The sequence below is a fragment of the Aspergillus vadensis genome (assembly GCF_003184925.1).
Source record: "Aspergillus vadensis CBS 113365 unplaced genomic scaffold BO88scaffold_32, whole genome shotgun sequence".
NCBI lineage: Eukaryota > Fungi > Ascomycota > Eurotiomycetes > Eurotiales > Aspergillaceae > Aspergillus > Aspergillus vadensis.
Window position 1 is genome coordinate 197,126 of NW_020292070.1, and position 17,720 is coordinate 214,845.

The 17,720-nt window shown below is 51.9% G+C and overlaps 6 protein-coding genes across 6 annotated transcripts; 4 read left to right on the forward strand and 2 right to left on the reverse strand.

Annotated features, from left to right (window-relative positions):
- Nucleotides 1-3,306: 3,306 nt before the first annotated feature.
- On the forward strand, nt 3,307-6,242 carry BO88DRAFT_184637 (putative cell wall proline rich protein). Its single transcript, XM_025701774.1, has one exon. The coding sequence runs from the start codon at nt 3,406-3,408 to the stop codon at nt 6,127-6,129; it is 2,724 nt and encodes a 907-aa protein (XP_025557997.1). The 5' UTR covers nt 3,307-3,405; the 3' UTR covers nt 6,130-6,242.
- Nucleotides 6,243-7,061: 819 nt separating this feature from the next.
- Nucleotides 7,062-8,552, forward strand: BO88DRAFT_408631 (25S rRNA (uracil2843-N3)-methyltransferase). The gene has a single exon (XM_025707753.1). It carries the CDS (start codon nt 7,131-7,133, stop codon nt 8,532-8,534), a length of 1,404 nt encoding a protein of 467 aa, XP_025557998.1. The 5' UTR covers nt 7,062-7,130; the 3' UTR covers nt 8,535-8,552.
- Nucleotides 8,553-8,633: 81 nt separating this feature from the next.
- phb1 (prohibitin subunit PHB1) lies at nt 8,634-10,037 on the reverse strand. The gene is made up of 2 exons (XM_025707754.1): nt 9,476-10,037; nt 8,634-9,407 (listed from the first exon to the last, which is right to left on the reverse strand). Exons 1-2 carry the CDS (start codon nt 9,794-9,796, stop codon nt 8,889-8,891), a joined length of 840 nt encoding a protein of 279 aa, XP_025557999.1. The 5' UTR covers nt 9,797-10,037; the 3' UTR covers nt 8,634-8,888.
- Nucleotides 10,038-10,079: 42 nt separating this feature from the next.
- BO88DRAFT_458302 (ubiquinol--cytochrome-c reductase subunit 8) lies at nt 10,080-10,831 on the forward strand (the record flags this gene model as incomplete). The annotated part of the gene is made up of 4 exons (XM_025711034.1): nt 10,080-10,111; nt 10,290-10,315; nt 10,503-10,680; nt 10,777-10,831. 4 exons carry the CDS (start codon nt 10,080-10,082, stop codon nt 10,829-10,831), a joined length of 291 nt encoding a protein of 96 aa, XP_025558000.1.
- A 484-nt stretch (nt 10,832-11,315) lies between these two features.
- Nucleotides 11,316-13,573, forward strand: BO88DRAFT_184770 (spermidine synthase). The gene is made up of 5 exons (XM_025701775.1): nt 11,316-11,629; nt 12,088-12,268; nt 12,346-12,493; nt 12,561-12,801; nt 13,019-13,573. The coding sequence occupies exons 1-5, from the start codon at nt 11,626-11,628 to the stop codon at nt 13,297-13,299; spliced, it is 855 nt and encodes a 284-aa protein (XP_025558001.1). The 5' UTR covers nt 11,316-11,625; the 3' UTR covers nt 13,300-13,573.
- tktA (transketolase tktA) lies at nt 13,441-16,766 on the reverse strand. The gene is made up of 7 exons (XM_025704317.1): nt 16,552-16,766; nt 16,397-16,461; nt 15,984-16,126; nt 15,841-15,925; nt 15,477-15,771; nt 14,046-15,409; nt 13,441-13,983 (listed from the first exon to the last, which is right to left on the reverse strand). Exons 2-7 carry the CDS (start codon nt 16,448-16,450, stop codon nt 13,870-13,872), a joined length of 2,055 nt encoding a protein of 684 aa, XP_025558002.1. The 5' UTR covers nt 16,451-16,461; nt 16,552-16,766; the 3' UTR covers nt 13,441-13,869.
- Nucleotides 16,767-17,720: the final 954 nt, after the last annotated feature.

A 17,720-nucleotide genomic window follows, 5' to 3' on the forward strand; every position in this document is an offset into this window, starting at 1 on the left:
GGCCGCATGTACGTCGACGATTCGGGCATATCAATCTTTCCCCTTCAGCCAATAGATAGAAAGATGTCTCTGGCTGCACAACATCGATGAGAGATAGTAAGATACAAAGTAGTATCCTTGGGCAACGCCACAGACAGCTCGTATCATGTCTTAATCATAGAACTTCTTGTCCATCGTACCGATGAGTCTCGATCGATGAGAAAGTATAAGCCTCCCATGACTCAGTTGTCGTCAGCTCCTCATTCTATTGGCGCTCCGACCAGTTCAGGATCACCGGTCTCTTCCCAGGAGAAGGAATAAGTCAGACTGCTGAGAAGGCTACTAGCTTTCGAATTATCTAGACCGCGATATTGGGAAGCTGAAACATCCATATTATCGTAGTCGGCGCGGGAAGATGATGGGAGCTGAATTGCGTCTAGGGTGGAAGCAATCGGACGGGTCACTCGGCGCTTCTACAATCCCTCTTTCGTGGTGACTTTATCCGGGATTCTCAGCGGCGTATCCCGTAGTATGCAATGGGCCGTTCCTGAAATAGAAGGCCACAACCAAGATCGGCCGACGTGGCTGAACTGCATTGAAACTGGAACTGGAACACATGGGCGATATCTAGTCCTCACTAACAGTTTCTTGGCAGCCAATGATAGGCGTGACATGTGCCGCCAGACTCAGGTGGCTAGTAGAGATCCTGACAAAAGTATTGGTCTATCACTTATCAGGGGAGGGGAGAGGGGAGTACTAAGAGGGGAGGAAAGTGATGTACCTCACTCTGAGAGGGAAGAATTGGCGCCCGTCTTCCATCTAGTAGTTACAAACTTACGTAGGTGCTCCATGCCTCGTATCGTATCCATAACTTTGAACAGTAAGCCACCATCATCCCTTAGTCTGTCAGTTTGTTTATTGTGTGGATGATGTTGGTCAGGATGCTCAACAGGTTCGCAACAACCGAGGATGATGATGCGATCATGGGATGAAGTCGCAGATGATGGAGAGTGATCACCAGGGGGACGGGAGCACAACAACACCAAGTTTGGGGGGGAGGAGATCTATTCTTGGTTGTCTCTGATTTCCATGCGGGATGTTTCAACTTGCATGGCTTTTCCCCTCCTGGATGTCGGGACGTGTCAACCATTGCAGGGATCGCTGGCTGGCTGGCTAAGTTGATTACTTTAGTAGTTTGTTTGGTATCGATGTACTGTAAGAGAAGGTTGCGAGTACTTAGTGAATAGTAAGGAAGTCAGTAAGAGTAAGAGTAAGAGTAAGAGTACGAGGTGAAAGTAACTAAGCCTGTAACGAGTTTAGTACTAGATACGGCTAGTAGACACAAACTCCGTATTTAGTCTTGCTTTTTCGGCGCGACGGGGGCAAGGAGTCAACTGGCGCTAATTAAACTAGCTTGAATGCAGTTAGCCCAAAGCGTCTAGTGGGTGGCGGTCGGTCTTTCCCCACCGAGACAAGCGAGATTTCGATGCCCCTGTTCGCGTTGCGGATTGGCCGCCCGTTCAGGTACCGCCAATTTAGTCTACTGGTGCCTGGGGGGGTTTTCTCCGGAACTTGACCCAATAATGGTGGTTTCCCATCACATATTGGAGTCATGCTGGTGACAAGTTAATATAGCCCGGAGACACTACCAAGCCATTCACGGGCCATCAATTCAGCATGGAGATGGATCGTTAATATCAGCTTGATTATTATGCTCCATAATGGCCAAATTGCCGCCCTGCAAGAACCCTGATTACAACGGACGGCATGAACAGGTGGCAGTGGGAAAGTGGAGACCTCTGGCTCTGGCACTGGCTCTCGCTCTTCTTTCTCCTCCTCCATGTCTGGCTTATGTCTCAAGCTCAACCAGGGATGCGCACCGTATTCGCACTTGGTAGCAACCAGACACTATGACGTCTTCTATATGAAGAACTGCAAGACGAACATTTGGGTTGTAGATGGAAATGTGAGAGAATTACTAGGTGACTGCATTAGATCTGCCACCCGCATTGTTCTTCTAGAGTCAAGCCTATTGGTTTTTGCTTAGACTGTCCGGATTCTGTACCGGTGCCGAGAAAAAACGAAAAAGATATTAAAAATAAAAAATAAGGAAGCCTGCAGATTCGGAGTATTGCGACTTCATCGACAGGGTACTACGTACGTAGGCGCAGTAGTAGCAAGTTAGTAGGCACGCATTCATCCGAGAACTCCGCAGGCCTGACTAACTGAAAGTATGCAATTTCCCCATGAAGGCGCTGGCCAGACTAGTCTAGTCTAGTATTAATGGATTTTAATGCTACGATGGAGCCCTTCACTATCACCTTTAATTAGTAGTGTGGTGCCGCGAAAGCGGGCTAGTGCGAGACAAGAGAGAGAAAGCGAGAGAGGGAGAGAGGGCGAGCGAGTGAGAGGTCTGCCTACTTACTAGTAGTAATTACTGACTGACTGGCCTTTCTCCGTACTTTACCGGTGCGCATCGTTCGGTGGTCACGCCTCCGCATGCTGACTGGAGCGCTGGGCGATCGGATGGCCCTGGTAATACGCGGTACGGATCATATGGTACTAAACCAGGTAGAACGGTACGGGCGCGGCCCCTCCGGCCACCCAGCCAATCATCCCCTGCCGCCCTCCATACGTCGCCGTCTCCTCTCCTCCTCCTCCACCACCAAGCCTTTTGCTGCACCTCAGCCTTTCCTCTCCTTCCTTCAACTTCATTTTCCTTTTTCCAGGTTGATCCTCTCTCTCTCTTTCCTCTCTTCCTCCCCTCCTCCGTCTCTCCTCCCTCTTCCTCTTCCTCCTTCTCCTCTTCTTCTTTCCTCCCCCTCTCTCTTCACTATACCTTCTTATTCACATTAACCTTTCACTCTCTTAACTTCACTTCGCCGTCCACTCCCGACTCTTCCGCCCATCCTCTCCTCCTTGGCCCGTTCCCGTGGCCGTCCGCTCCTTACAACACCAGTCTCCTTCGTCAACAACAAGTACGACACACCTTTACACCCTCGATCTCGATACATTCATTCGATTCGCCTTGTTTCTAAAGCGTTGCTCGACCACTGAACCAGTTACAAAAGCGATTGTGGAGGCTTGTTGTGTCTTTGGGTTTCAAACCGTTTTGCAACCTTATACTCCGACTTGTATTCTTTCGGCTCGTATTCATCGGATCTTGGGGCCTCGTTTCTTCCTTGGTGCGACACTTGAGAGTTTGGATTCGAGGGTTCAATGGTACCATTGCAGAACTGAAGGCCTCCAGACAGCACCGGGCTTTCCAATCATTGTAGGGAAGTCACCAAGGTCTGGAGGTCCCCGTGCGTCGTCGAGGTCACATCAACTGTGTCCATTACTTGCCACGGCGTGATTCAAGTCATCTTATTGTATCAAGGTTTAATCGGTATCATCCAGACCTCTTGATCAACCCGGCGTATCGTTATGGCTTCGATATCCCTACCTCCACAGCCTCAAGCTAGTCCGGCATTCTCTCCATATATTCCCCCGGCTGATCGGTCTCCTGAGAACCACAGCCGCCGCAACCTGAGAATGTCTGCTCCGCTCCCAAACCCACACTTTGTCTTTCCAGCCCGGGATCCTAGCGATGAGACACCCCAGTCTTCGGAGACCGGTGCGAGGACTGCTCTGCCGCTCCCAGCGTTTTCGTTCAACCCGGGCGCTCAACATTCATCACAACCATCGATGCCCTCTCTCTCCCCAAATAGACCGGGTGGACACCGCAGACGCTGCAGTGAGTTCGTTGGTGGTGAACATCCGATCATTCCGCCTGCGTCCGTCGAGGCCACTCAAAGCAAGGATGACAATTTAGCGCCAGCACCCGCCAAACTTCCCGCTCCAGGACCCGGCTTTGGTGCGGGTAGTCAAGGAAAACGCCGTCATGCCCACCGCCGCTCAGCTGCTATATCCAGTGTGGATCTCACGGCTATCTCGAATGCGCTAGACTTGAAACCATCCATTGGAAGTGCTCCATGCTTTCCGGCGGACACAACGCGCGAAGGTCATGCTTCCAATGACCCTCCTAGACCAGTCTCTCAGTCCGCAGCTATTCTGACCCGGCGATCTCCTCCAGTATCGCCTACCATCGTGATTGAGGAAGACCACTCAGAGGTTGTTGAACCTAGTACTCCTAGCTATATGCCCTCGCCCGGACGTCACTCGGCTGAGATTCTGTCGAAAGAAATTGGGCCGGCGGCAACATCAGGACTTGGCGCCTCCGCTAGAAATAGCGGCTATACTTGCTTTTCTCCTGCAGTCGACAGCACACAACCTAAGGCTGAAAAGTCAAGGCCAAGACCTCGAACTGCGGATGCATCCTTCATGCTAGATCCGAGCAAGACCGCCAAAGCGGACGATGCATCGCCCATGAAACGGCCATTGTCTGCGGCAGGCCACTCCCGTAATCGCAAAAGCTTGTCTTCGGGAATCCTCGAGCACCTTGCAGGCTCATCGCGACGTTCCTCTTCCTCTTCCAGTGGCTCAGAAAACAGCTCGAATACCTCGGTTAGCGAGACAAATGACTCTTCGGAATCTCCTTCAGGCAAAAAGAAATCGAAGTCCAAGAAGAGGCAGAAGAAAGTGCGGTCTTGGGCGGGCGCTCTTTTAACAAGGGGTAAGAATAAGCGCCATACCAAGAAGGACATGCCGGTATCAAACTCCACTGCCTCTCCCCCTGCGTTAACCCGGACAAATTCGGATCTCGGTTCTGGCTTGGATGTTGATTTCGATGATGACAACATCGTCGTCTTGAGAACACCTACCAACCCGGCTACACCGGAGTCTAGTCATCTGCCTCTAGAGGAGGAGCTACAACCTAGCCTGGACAGCTCCTGGAAGCCAAGGAGCTTTTACGAACAGAATACTCAGAATGATGCCTTTAGCCCTGTGATAGATCTAGATGCAGCTCTGGGTCCTTTCAATACTCCTGACATGCGGTCTAGTCGTGTTGCGGAGAGCGGGTTTTCAGCGGCAACGAAGCGGATGTACAGTGGTGGCCGACGAGGTGAATTCATAGGTCCGGAAATGCGCTATCATCGACGTGCAGAGAGCGCTCCGGAAATGCCCCCCTTTGATCGCAGCTTTCTCGGTGGCAACCGCTTTGTCACCACCTCAACCTTAGAGAACCCCGATGTTCTGTACGAAGAAGAGGAGGATGCTTTTCTTGCTGCCACCGGCGATTCTCAGCAGGGATCTGTTGAACAACCAGGGCCGCAGGTAGCCGCATCCGACATCGTTGATTCAGATAGGCAATCAGAGGAGAGCAAAGACAGCTCTGATACTTTGACACACCAGCCGCTTGCCCAAGAAATCAACCAGGGCGATCTATCTCACGCTGGTCTTGGTATACGGAAGGACGAACCAAACGATGCCACGCACATTGCTGCTACACGCCCGGATCAGGAGGAACAGAAGCCCGCCGCACAGCAGGCTTCGCTCGCTCAGTTACACAATGCGGCTAACCCTTTCTCTGCTCCGCTGCAAAGCTCGACAGAGACGGACAGGCAGGAGTGGCACCACAGGCCTGTTCCACCGAGTCCTGACATCTCGCCTCGATTCATGCCTGCTGACCGCGCTACTACCCCACTGGAACTGACCCCCAATATCCCTCCGTTGTCTCTCCAAGGCAACAATTCCCTCCCGAACTCTTCTTTCCCATCTCCCGATTTCACGTTGTCTTCCGTCGACGTTCCTCGCTCAGTTACGACATCATCCACGACCGACCGTAATTTTTCGAACCCCTCATACAACCCCTCGGTGGATCTTCCCCAGGGTTCAGTTGAGGATGTGCCCTCACTGACCAGCAGTGCGTCAACCACAACGAACACCTTGAACCGGATCTCCGGCACGTTCTTCACTCGTCCTCGCTTGTCCACCGATCGTTCAGCGTCGTTTTCTGCCGCTGTGCGCCGTCGTACTAGCCAAGCCCACAGTTCTAAGAGATCCAGCCTCGCCAGTCTCTCCAAGCTGGTTGTTGGACCCCACGCAGAACGGAGCAAGCTTAGCTACGAAGAGAAGCCACCGGAAGATGAGCCTGAAAGAGCCAAGAAGAAGGGCCTTCGGATCAGCCGGCTCATGCACTTCTGGAGGACTAAAGACAAGGACAAGTCCTGTCATGAACACGGTGTTCGGGATCATCAGCCCTCTTGAGCCATCGCTGCTGAGACCATTGTCTGCCCCTTGTACATATTTAACCTTATGATTCTCTTCGACGTGGTCTTTGCAAGATCTCTTTTTTCACCCTTATTCCTCTTCTTCTATCCCCCTTTTACTTCTTCTTTTCTTTTGATTTTTACTCGGACCGGTTCGCCTTTCTGCGTGTTGGGTGGTAACTGACGAATTTCTTTTTCATCGACATGTGGTTAAGCGTAAGAGTATGAAAGCTCTATCTTGTTTTTATCTTTCTTGTCTCTCGTTCATGGCCGGTTGCAGTTGTGAACAATGCCTTCATCTCCGTTCGCTATTCGATGTTTCAGGGCCCCATCTTCTATCTTCTGTTTCAAACTCTATTTCTTCAATTTCTCCTGATTTCACTGTTATCCATCTTTCTATCTTCTTGCATTCATTATGGCATCCATATTTATGTCATTCTTTTTCCACGTTTTTCCCCATGGGCTCTTTGGTTCTGTTGGCGATACTAAATTGGGGTCCCCTTTCTTTTCGACTTCCTTGGGAGGTGCATGTCATTCAATCCTGAAGTGCAAGCATCTTTGCCACATTGAGCATGCGAAGCTACATGCAAACAGTATGAGCTGCTCACAGACAATTCAATCTACACTCCGCGTCATCACTATGATGGCGTTTTACTCAGTAATCATTCCGAGCTTTACTAGTTTGTCACGTATATGAGATATTAGTGTGGATACCTGAGGTTAATACAACAGCTGTAGCAGGCAATGATAGCGTAATATTAACCATTAGTAGTGCTCATCCCAGAAAATGAAGCCCATCCTTCAGTGGAGAATGCCAAATACTGGCGCATGAATGTTCTGTACAGTGACGATATATATCCAACCACGGAGAGCCCCACACGCCCATCCAAATGCGAAACCGAAAATTCCCCAAATCCTAAACTGAATCCAGACAACATACCCTACTAGCAATCAATGTAAGAAATAACCTGAAACACAAATTCCACACTCTATTTGAAAATGGCACCTCCTCGATCCGGCAACACATCTAAAAAGTCCAACAAGAAGGAGAGTAGTAAAAAGAAGTCTTCCTCTTCTTCCTCGCAAGCACAACCACGCCGAACCACCAGCAAAACCGAGCCCAACCAACATCATCAAAACCATGAACTTAACATTTCCACCACCATCCCGCTGACTCTCCAGCAACTTCTGCTAAATGTGTTCAAAACTGCCTTGCTCACAAACGGGCACAATTACCTCCATAATCGGGATGATGATTATGCTACTACGACTGCAGCCACCGCTGATTCAGCAGAGCAACAGCAACAGCAGGAGCAACTAGACATCAAGAGTCTGATCCAGACGATCAAAGCCCATTTATATAATCGGGACTTTGACTCCGCTTTTACAGATGCGAATGAGGATTTACTTCGTGCTTATGCGTTGCGGTGGAGCTCGTCTAGGGCCTTGGGGTATGCGGGCATCTTTCGTGCGCTGTTGAAGGAGGTAGTTAAGCCTGTTTCTGATGATGCTGATACTGCTGCTACGAATAATGTCGTGTGTATTGGGGGTGGCGCGGGCGCTGAGATTGTTGCGCTTGCGGCTGCTTGGAGGGATTTTCTGGATGGTGCTGAACTACGCTCTTCTTCTGCTGCAAGTGATGAGGGCCAGATTGTGGATGCTGTTAAGGCGGTGTCTTTGGATGATGGGAAAGAAGAAGGGGATCAAGAAGAAGAGAAACAACAACAAACTTCTACTTCTACTGCTACTGCTACCACCTACCCCGGCCTCTCCGTCACGGCGGTAGACATCGCAGACTGGTCAAAGGTAGTTGAGCGCTTATCCACCGCTATTCGGTCTCCCACAGTGACGGGGTCGAAGTCGCATCCTGCTCCGTTGTTACCCTCCAATGAAGACGAAGAGAAGAAGGTTAAGAAGAAGACGCCCGGCTTCAACGTCCAGTTCGAGAAGCTAGATGTCCTCTCCGCGGGGGAGAAGGAACTTCAGGGATTATTCTCACGGCAGGGCTCGGAATCATGCTCTACTGTCTTGGTGACGTTGATGTTTACTTTGAATGAACTCTTCTCGACGTCCATGGCCAAGGCAACGGGGTTCTTGCTACGTATGACGGATCTGTTGCAGCCTGGGACGGTGCTACTTGTGGTGGATAGTCCCGGGAGTTATTCGACGTTGAAGTTGGGGAAGGGTGGTGATGGCGAAGTGCGGGAGAGACAGTATCCGATGAAGTTCTTGTTGGATCATACGCTGCTTTCGGTGGCGGAGGGGAAGTGGGAACGCTTGCTGTCGCAGGATTCGAGGTGGTGGAGGAGGGATGCGGCTAGGTTGAGGTATGATGTTGGGGAGGGGGCTGGGTTGGAGGATATGAGGTTTCAGGTTCATGTTTATCGGAGGGTGGGGGAGTAGGCTTTTATGCCTTGTTTGTATGGTTGCATTTGGTTTATGGCTTACAATGATACCTATCATCGTGGAATCTATGTCGTGGAGTCTGTTACCTGCTATAAGGTTTGGTTTGGATAAGTAGAGGCACTCTTGAGAGAGGAATGGGTATGATATTGCTACAGGTCGATGCGAATAAGGGTGCATGCGTGTGAGTGTGAGGGTGTAGGAGAGGAGGAAGAGATGAAGAAAGAAGACCAAACGACATTAATTCGCCACGGAGATCATGCACGCCTGAGATCCATCCGGTTGAAGGAAACGCAACAAAGAAAAGAGAAATAAGAAATACACGTAATTCCATTTACCAAGCCACAGCGCCTTCTAGTTTCTCAAGCCCAGCAAGAGGCTAGTGCTCTTTCCGCCTTCCTTGCCATCGTTACCAGGCAGATACGTGACGTTGGGGTTGTTGGCGAGCGTCGTCGCGATCTCCTTGCTGGCGTCGATACGACGGATCTCAATCAGACCACTGCCGGCCTTGGCAACAGCCTTGCTGATGATATCGGCACTCTCGGCTTCACCCTCGGCGCGGATGACATTGGCCTGACGTTCCTGCTCGGCTCTCTCGACGATGAAACGGGCCCGCTCGGCGTCCTGCTGGGCGATCTGCTTCTGCTCGACGGCGCGTGTGAATTCCTTTCCGAAGGTCATGTGGGTGATGGAGACGTCCTCGAGGGCGATGTTGAACTGAGAAGCTCTCTTCATGAGGTCTGTGCGGATGCGGTTGGAGACAGCTTCACGCTGAGTGATCAGCTCGGCGGCATCGAACTGGGCGACAATGGCTTTGAGGACTTCGTTTCCGATGGACGGGAGCACACGCTCATCGTAGTCGATACCGTAGGACTATTTGGAAGGGTCATGGTTAGAGGGATTGGTCTCAGTTGAGTATAGAATGGTACACTCTATCTTACCTGGTAGATGGCCGGCAGCTTCGGGACCTCAGGACGGTGCAGCACACGCAGGGTCAAGCTGACCATCTGCAAGTCCTTACTTCCCGTGGTGGTAGAGATGTTGCGGGGCTTGGTGCGAACATCATAGATAATGGCCCGCTGCAACCAAGGGATGAGGAAGTGTGTACCCTCGTTCATGACCTTCTCCTGCACTCCGGACAATCGGTCGAAGATGACAGCGCGGGTACCACCGCGAACATCGTAAATGGAAGAGTTGAAGAGGTAGACTCCGGCCGAGATAGGCACGGCGAGGCGGTAGACCTGCTGAAGAAGGGTAGACATGGTGATGGAGTGATGAGCGAGGGGACGGGGACTTCAGCAGCGACAGAGAAACGACCGTAATTATCAGGCGGGCGGGAGTTTGGCTGGAGATGATGTCGAGGCTTTTCGCATGCTGTCCCAAAACGGATTAGCGCTGGGCGGTGGTTTGAACTTCCAACTTCGACTTTCGTCCGTTTTGGTCCGAAGGTCACCGACGACGACTTCTCTCTCTCTCCTCTCACGCTCCATCTCTCCCTCCCCACATCGCGCTTTACGTCGCTGATTCTCGTCACATCTCTTCACAATGGGTGGCCATCTCGATCCTAAGAATGGAGTGTGAGTTTTCTACCCCATTGTCTCGTCTTGTCCGCTCCCTAGCTTTTCCGGGGGAAAGGGTACCGTGCGGTCTCGTCTGCCGTGATATCTACCCATGTCCCCTACATCGAATGACTTTAACTCCATCTGAGTCGTAGATTATTGGCTAATTATGATGGCTAACTTGTGATTCTTCTAGCTTCCTGGGCTGGTGGGGTGATCTGGGTATGTCTACAATATCAACGTGATTCGCCTGTCTGCGAAGCCTTCCGACTGTCAGCAATATCGGGCCATCGGGCTTGTTACTCGATTATAGCCCTGTACTGTCGACGCAATGCAGCTTCAATAACGACAGAATGCGCAATTGGACTTCGGAACCCTTGCTGACATGGCTTGTTTCTGCACCATCTAGGATGCCCTACTCCCCAGCGTGTCACCTCCTACTCCATGTCCCCTAACCGCCAGCGCCCTCTTGCCGGTGCCGGTCACGCTGCCATCTTCAACGTTTTCCGCAGATTCAGACACCAGGTCCTCTACGTCGCTCCTCCCTTCATTGCCGCCTACGCCATCATGAACTGGGCTGTTGAGAGGTATGCCTCCCCCTTACGTGTGGACATGAAAGCCTCTATTACCCATGCTTCCGGTACAATTGAACATCTCAGAGCTGACGCTTGGACTCTTTACAGGAACGAGTACCTCAACTCCAAGCCTGGCCGCCTCCTTGAGGGTGGTGACGAGTAAATGTAACGTGCCAGCTGGGAAAACTTTGAGAGAATAGGGATGGCATGGGACAATATGGAAGGGCTGGATGTGTGATTGCACTGTACAGTAACTAGAAGCAATCGAATGTGTTGCAATGTTTTTGGTTGCCTTGACCGCGCGTGGGATGCATCTGTAATCAAGAATGGGCGGCATCGTATAGGCCGGAGGGATTCCACACCCGCCTGAGGCCAACCCGTAGTGTAGTCTGCCAATCACCGGCGGCTATTGCTTGAGCCTTTTCAGCGCGGGAAGTATCCCACGCTTCCTGGGCAGGTCAATTGGCCATGCGATTTTTCTCTGACTATTTGCGATGCTGAGTGAGTGCTGCCCGAATGCCCGAATGTGATGATTGTGGTACAAAATGGAGATGTTGGACTGCCTTGGCCGTGATACTAAAGTATCCTAAAGGACCACAATTGCGCCGACGATTGGATGGAGAATAATGCGCGTTGACCAATTGAGTTACGCAAGTGTCTACTATCCCTTAGGATTATCGTACAATTCTGATCAAGATAAGAAAGAAGGGAAGACTCTTTTGAGGCAAGTTGAAGTGGATGCTATTACTCTTTAAGTTACAGACACAAGGTCATACCATACTAACCAGCAATACGGCAACCAAACCCACTGGCCATCAGAGAAAATTACCGAAATGGGCGACAAAAGAGAGAAAACCCCACCTGAGTGGCCGCCATCGCCGGTGATAAATTACCACTGGTCAGCGGCCGTACATACAATTTTTCTGTTTCTGGTTTTCAACTTTTCCCCCACTCCGCATGCGTTCGTCTCTCGTCGCTTCTTTCCTTTCGCTTTCCTTCTCTCCTCCTTCCTCTTCCTCTCTCTCTTCCTCTTCTTCTTCTCTTCTCTTCCGTCTCCCTTCAGCTGCTTCTTCGCTGTCTGCTCTCCGTCTTCGTCCTCGTCTTCTCCGTCCTTTTCACCACTCCATCACCATGAGCGACATCACTCACCCCACCATCAAGGGTATGTTAGTAGTAGTTCTTTACCTTATCCGCACCATCCAACCACCCCTCCATCATCACCTCGCGGTTTACCCCGCCTCCTGTTCTCTTCGCAATCCCCAAACCTACTCTCCAAATCCTTTCAATGGATCAATTCCCGATTATGACGCTTCAATGAGCGCAATTTCGCCTCAAGACGATGTCATCTCACTACTTACCCCTCCAACGAGAATTTATTACCCCTCCTCGCTAACATTGGCTCTTCGCTTTTTTCTACAGATGGCTGGTTCTCCGAGCAGTCTGACATGTGGCCCGGCCAGGCCATGAACCTCAAGGTTAACCAGATCCTCCACCACGAGAAGTCCAAGTACCAGGATGTTCTCGTTTTCGAGAGCAGCGACTACGGCACCGTCCTCGTCCTCGACAATGTCATCCAGTGCACTGAGCGCGATGAGTTCTCGTATGTTTTGGAACCCTTCCCACGAGCTATCTTCCATTTCCGAAAATACCATTGGCCCTAACATAATATGACTATAGCTACCAGGAGATGATCACCCACCTCGCCATGAACTCCCACCCCAACCCCAAGAAGGTCCTTGTCATCGGTGGTGGTGACGGTGGTGTCCTCCGTGAGGTCGTCAAGCACGAGACCGTCGAGGAGGCCACCCTGTGCGACATTGACGAGGTAAATCAACAGAAAATCCCCGCGTGCTTGTGCCGTGTGTGAGAATATGTGGCTCATGGTTTCTCAGGCTGTCATCCGTGTCTCCAAGAAGTACCTTCCTGGCATGAGCATTGGCTTCCAGCACCCCAACGTCAAGGTCCACGTTGGCGATGGTTTCCAGTTCCTCAAGGAGCGCCAGAACGAGTTCGATGTTATCATCACTGACAGCTCTGACCCCGAGGGTCCCGCTGAGAGCCTCTTCCAGAAGCCTTACTTCGAGCTTCTGCGCGATGCGCTCCGTGAGGGAGGTGTCATCACCACACAAGGTTGTTCGTCGCCTTTCATTAGTCCCTTCTTGCCCTTTCTATCCCACTTCTCTCTCCCCTTCTTAACTTCTCTCTATCTCTCTCAAACTTTTCATGTTGTTTGTGTTATCTGTGTTGGCTGTATTTTCCCATCGCGAACTATGAAGCTAACCTTGTTACGTCCCAAACCACCCGACCCCTAACCCGGGATCGGTTTGGGTTCGTGTTTCTACCCATACAGCCGAGAACCAATGGCTTCACCTGTCTCTGATCACCGACCTCAAGAAGTCCTGCAAGGAGGTCTTCCCCGTCGCCGAATACGCCTACACCACCATCCCCACCTACCCCTCCGGCCAGATCGGCTTCATGGTCTGCTGCAAGGATGCCACCCGTAACGTCAAGGAGCCCGTTCGCAGCTGGACCCGCGAGGAGGAGGAGAAGCTCTGCCGCTACTACAACCAGGACATCCACCGCGCCAGCTTCGTTCTCCCCAACTTCGCCCGCAAGGCCCTGGACGCTTAGACTATCTGAAGTTTTGTCGTTCTAATACTTTGGGTGGTGGCCTCCTCCGTTTCGAGGCCCCACGGCGGCTGATAATCGATGATGATCTGACGATGACGAATATAACAAAAGATTTCTGCTGCTTCCTCAATAATATTCCCCCGATGCTTCACATGGATTTCACACGTGAGATGCAAGTCGAAAGGATCTTCTAAGATATAATACTAGCCAATATCCGCTTTGGGAAAAGTGGACACCATATGACTACATCGTAATCCAACCGTATGTGTACGCGCTTAGTTCGGTGTTGCTGCCGGTGCAGCTTGTTCAAGTCCACTTGAAAGCCAAAACTGGTGCTAGTATACTCCCATCATAGACCAATTCCCCTCTAAATCTACCCAAGCAAAGAATGAAACTATCATAAACCAAGAATTTGAATGAAAAAGATTGCATATATTTTTATCTTCAAAGAAAAAGTCGTTAAAAATTAGGACTTCTCCCAGGGGTATCATCGCCCACAGGGATCAACATCGTCCCGGATACTCATAAACATGATTCAGTACAAACCATCACGATGCCACCGCAAGACATTTACAGAATCTGCTGGAAAGCACGGTTGATGGGAGAGCGCACGGTGTGGCCCTTGTAGAAGTCAATGGTGGCGACAGCGCGCTTGCTGATGCCCTCAGGAGTGAACTCGAATTTCTATGGTAAAGTGAATTAGCATATGCCGTTATCAAAGGGGGAATATGTATTTTGTAGCTTACCTTGTAGACATCCTTGTAGGGGCCAGAGGCACCGAAGCGGTTGAGACCGAACTGCTCGTGAGCGTAGCGCTCCCAGCCCATGGTGGTGAGGGCCTCGACGGAGAGGACGGGGATGTTGTCGGGGAGGACCTGGAGCTTGTAGGCCTTGTCCTGGGCATCGAAGACCTCGAAGCAAGGAACGGAGACGACGCGGGCAGCAATGCCGTGCTTCTCCTTGAGGTAGGTGGCAGCCTCGATACAGATGCTGACCTCGGAACCGGTGGAGATGAGGGTGACGGCAGCGTCGGGGGCCTCGAGGGCGACGTAGGCACCCTTGAGGGCCTTCTCGATGGTGGAAGCCTCGAGCTGGGGCAGGTTCTGACGGGTGAGGGCCAGGATGCTGGGGGTGTGCTTGGAGGTCAGAGCAGAGTAGTAGGCAGCGCTGGTCTCGTTGCCGTCAGCAGGGCGCCAGACCATGCAGTTGGGCAGAGCACGGAAGTGAGCCAGGGTCTCGATAGGCTGGTGGGTAGGACCGTCCTCACCCAGACCGATGGAGTCGTGGGTGGCAACGTAGATGGTGCGGACACGGGAGAGGGCCGACAGACGGACAGCACCGGCGGCGTAGGAGACGAAGTTCAGGAAGGTACCACCAGCGGGGATGACGGTACCGTAGGCGGCGAGACCGTTCATGACAGCGGCCATGGCGTGCTCACGGACACCGTAGCGGAGGTAGCGACCGGACCAGTCACCGATGTTGTACTCGGGGGGCTGGAAGTCGACGGCGTTCTTCCAGCGGGTGTTGTTGGAGCCAGTCAAGTCGGCAGAGCCGGACAGAAGCTCGGGGACAACATCGTGGATCTTCTCGAGGACAGCCTCGGAGAGCTTACGGGTAGCAACGGCAGCGTCGGTGGGCTTGTAGACGGGCAGGCTCTTCTCCCAGCCCTCGGCAAGCTTGCCGGAGAGACGGCGGGTGAGCTCGGCGTGCTCCTTGGGGTACTCAGAAGCGTACTTCTGGAGGAGCTGGTTCCACTCCTGCTCCTTGGCAGCACCCTCAGCGGCGTGCTTGTGGTAGAGGTCGTAGACCTGCTGGGGAACGACGAAGGTCTGCTTGGGGTCGAAGCCGAAGAGCTGCTTGACACCCTCGCAGTCGTCAGCCTTCAGGGGGTTACCGTGGACACCGCCAGTACCCTGGAGCTTGGAACCGAAACCGATGGTAGTAGTCAGGCGGATGACGGAGGGCTTGTCAGTGACAGCCTGGCACTTCTTGATGGCGGCCTCAATGCCCTCAAGGTCGTTGTCACCGTCCTTGACGTACTCGGTGTGCCAGCCGTAGGCCTCGAAACGCTTCATAACATCCTCAGTGAAGGCGCACTTGGTGTCACCGTCTGCAAAACAAACCCGAATTAGTCTGGTTGTAATCCTGAGGGGATCAGGGTGTTGAATGAAGCTTACCGATGGAAATTCCGTTGTCGTCGTAGATAGCAATGAGGTTACCGAGCTTCAGGTGACCAGCCATGGAGGCGGCCTCGCTGGCAATACCCTCCATGGCGCAGCCATCACCGAAGAAGCAGTATGTGTAGTTGTTGAAGAGGGTGTAGCCGGGCTTGTTGAAGACGGCAGCGGAGTGACGCTCAGCAATGGCAAGACCAACGGCGTTGGCGAAACCCTGACCCAGAGGACCAGTGGTGACCTCGACACCGGGGGTGTCGTGAGCCTCGGGGTGACCGGGGGTGATGCTGTCGAGTTGCTACACGAGCAGAAGGGTTAGAACATGACTACAATGGGTCCCCAGAGAGAACTCTCGGCGGATACATACTCTGAAGGACTTCAGGTCATCCATGGAGACCTGGTAGCCGAAGAGGTGAAGGAGAGCATATTGGAGCATGCAGCCGTGGCCGTTGCTGTGGAGGAATTAGTAAACCGATTACTTGGACAGTGATGGTGCAGGCCAAAACTTACGAGAGAACGAAGCGGTCACGGTTAGCCCAGTCGGGATTTTGGGGGTTGAAGCTCATGAACTTGTTGAAGAGGACGTGGGACACGGGGGCCATGCCCATAGGGGCACCGGGGTGACCGGAGTTGGCCTTGAAGGTGGCATCCACCTAAGGGACGATTAGTTTCGAATTTGACTATTATCAATAATTCCTTGAAGGAATGATCACTCCGCAAGCCATGGGTAGTAAAACAAGGAGCTCCGAGGAGATAGCAGCTACACATAGCTGATAATCAGCGCGGGAGGCTGTGCTCCGCGGAGTCCCTGTGATACCAGGAATGGGCTTCCGGTGCCGGAGCTCTGGAGAAGCTCTCCGTCACACCGGAATCGGATGGGAGTGGGATAAGGAAGCAAGAGAATGGAAGCAGGAGATGCATACCGCGAGAGTGCGGATGGTGTTGATGGCCAATTGGTCAACGTCGTTGTAACCCATGATTGCTGTGTCTAGAAGAGAAGGAGGGAAAGGTTAGAGAAGGAGGTTGGATGGGGGAAAGTTGAAAGTTGTTGGGGAAGAAATGAGGGGAGGGGCCATACTATTTAAATCCAACCAAGTTCTTGTTTTCTATGTAGCGGGATGATCCAACAAACAATCAACACAAATGGGAAGACCACCACGAGATGAAGAAAGGAAGAAAGATGACTGAGAGAGGAGAAGAAGAGAAAGAAGGAAGAAGAGAGAAGGAGAAAGGATGACAGGGAAGGGGGAGGGAGGGGGGAAAAGCGAGCCAGACGAGCGGAGTGGGATGGAGGGCAACCGCGACCAAGAGCAGAGAGAGGGTGAGAAAGGGAAGGTGGGGGGGCAATGATGTCTGTGGTGGGGCACCTCTCTTTCACCGGCTGCTCGGAGGGGGTTACAAAGCTCGCTGTTGTCCACGGCTATTCTTTTCTACTGCTTCGGACTCGGGGTCGGCTAATGCCAGGCAATTGATTGATCTTGGACTGTAGATTACTGGAACTAACTCTGGAGGGATGTGACGGAGCTGATGTTGGTACGGGGGCGTTAAGGGTGAAGCTGTCGAGGTCCTCAAGGTAGTGAGTATACTTGATAATGATGATTGATGATGATGTTATGCACAATCTGCCCCTCCCCCGCTGCCTCAGGCAGTATGCGGCCCCTCCGGAATTCAATGCAACCTTTTTTTCCAGCTCTCAACAGAAGTACTGTGAAGCTACAGAGAACAATTTTCATATTATTTTTCATCTATACTAGACTAGAAAATCGATGGAGCATAGCTAGAGCACGCTGTTATTCTCACCATCATCTTGCTTGCCGTCAGCTATACGAGAGAAGTCTGGAAGTATCCCTCCGAAACGCCACCAGGGAAAGCTCCCCCCCCATCATCCCTCCAGCATTATTACATACTTGCTTGATAATTGCAGGGACAAGAGTTGCATTCTCCTCCCCTCGACCAATTGTCCACCATTAAGCCCTGTAACCTGTCATATCGAAACACGCAGATCTCTGAGTTGGCCCTAGATACAACTCTCCGATAACATACTAACTACTGAACCTCCTACAAAATGCTCTTCACCCCGCCGGTCATTGACACTTCTAGTTTCTATAGCAATAATCACCCACCCACCCACCATATTATCTTCCAAGCCAGAAAATCAAATATAGGCGGATTATCCCTCCCCAACATAGCAATTCTCCGGGTGCATTAATCATTCAAACGAGCCCCATTAGTCACCCCGTGTGTTTC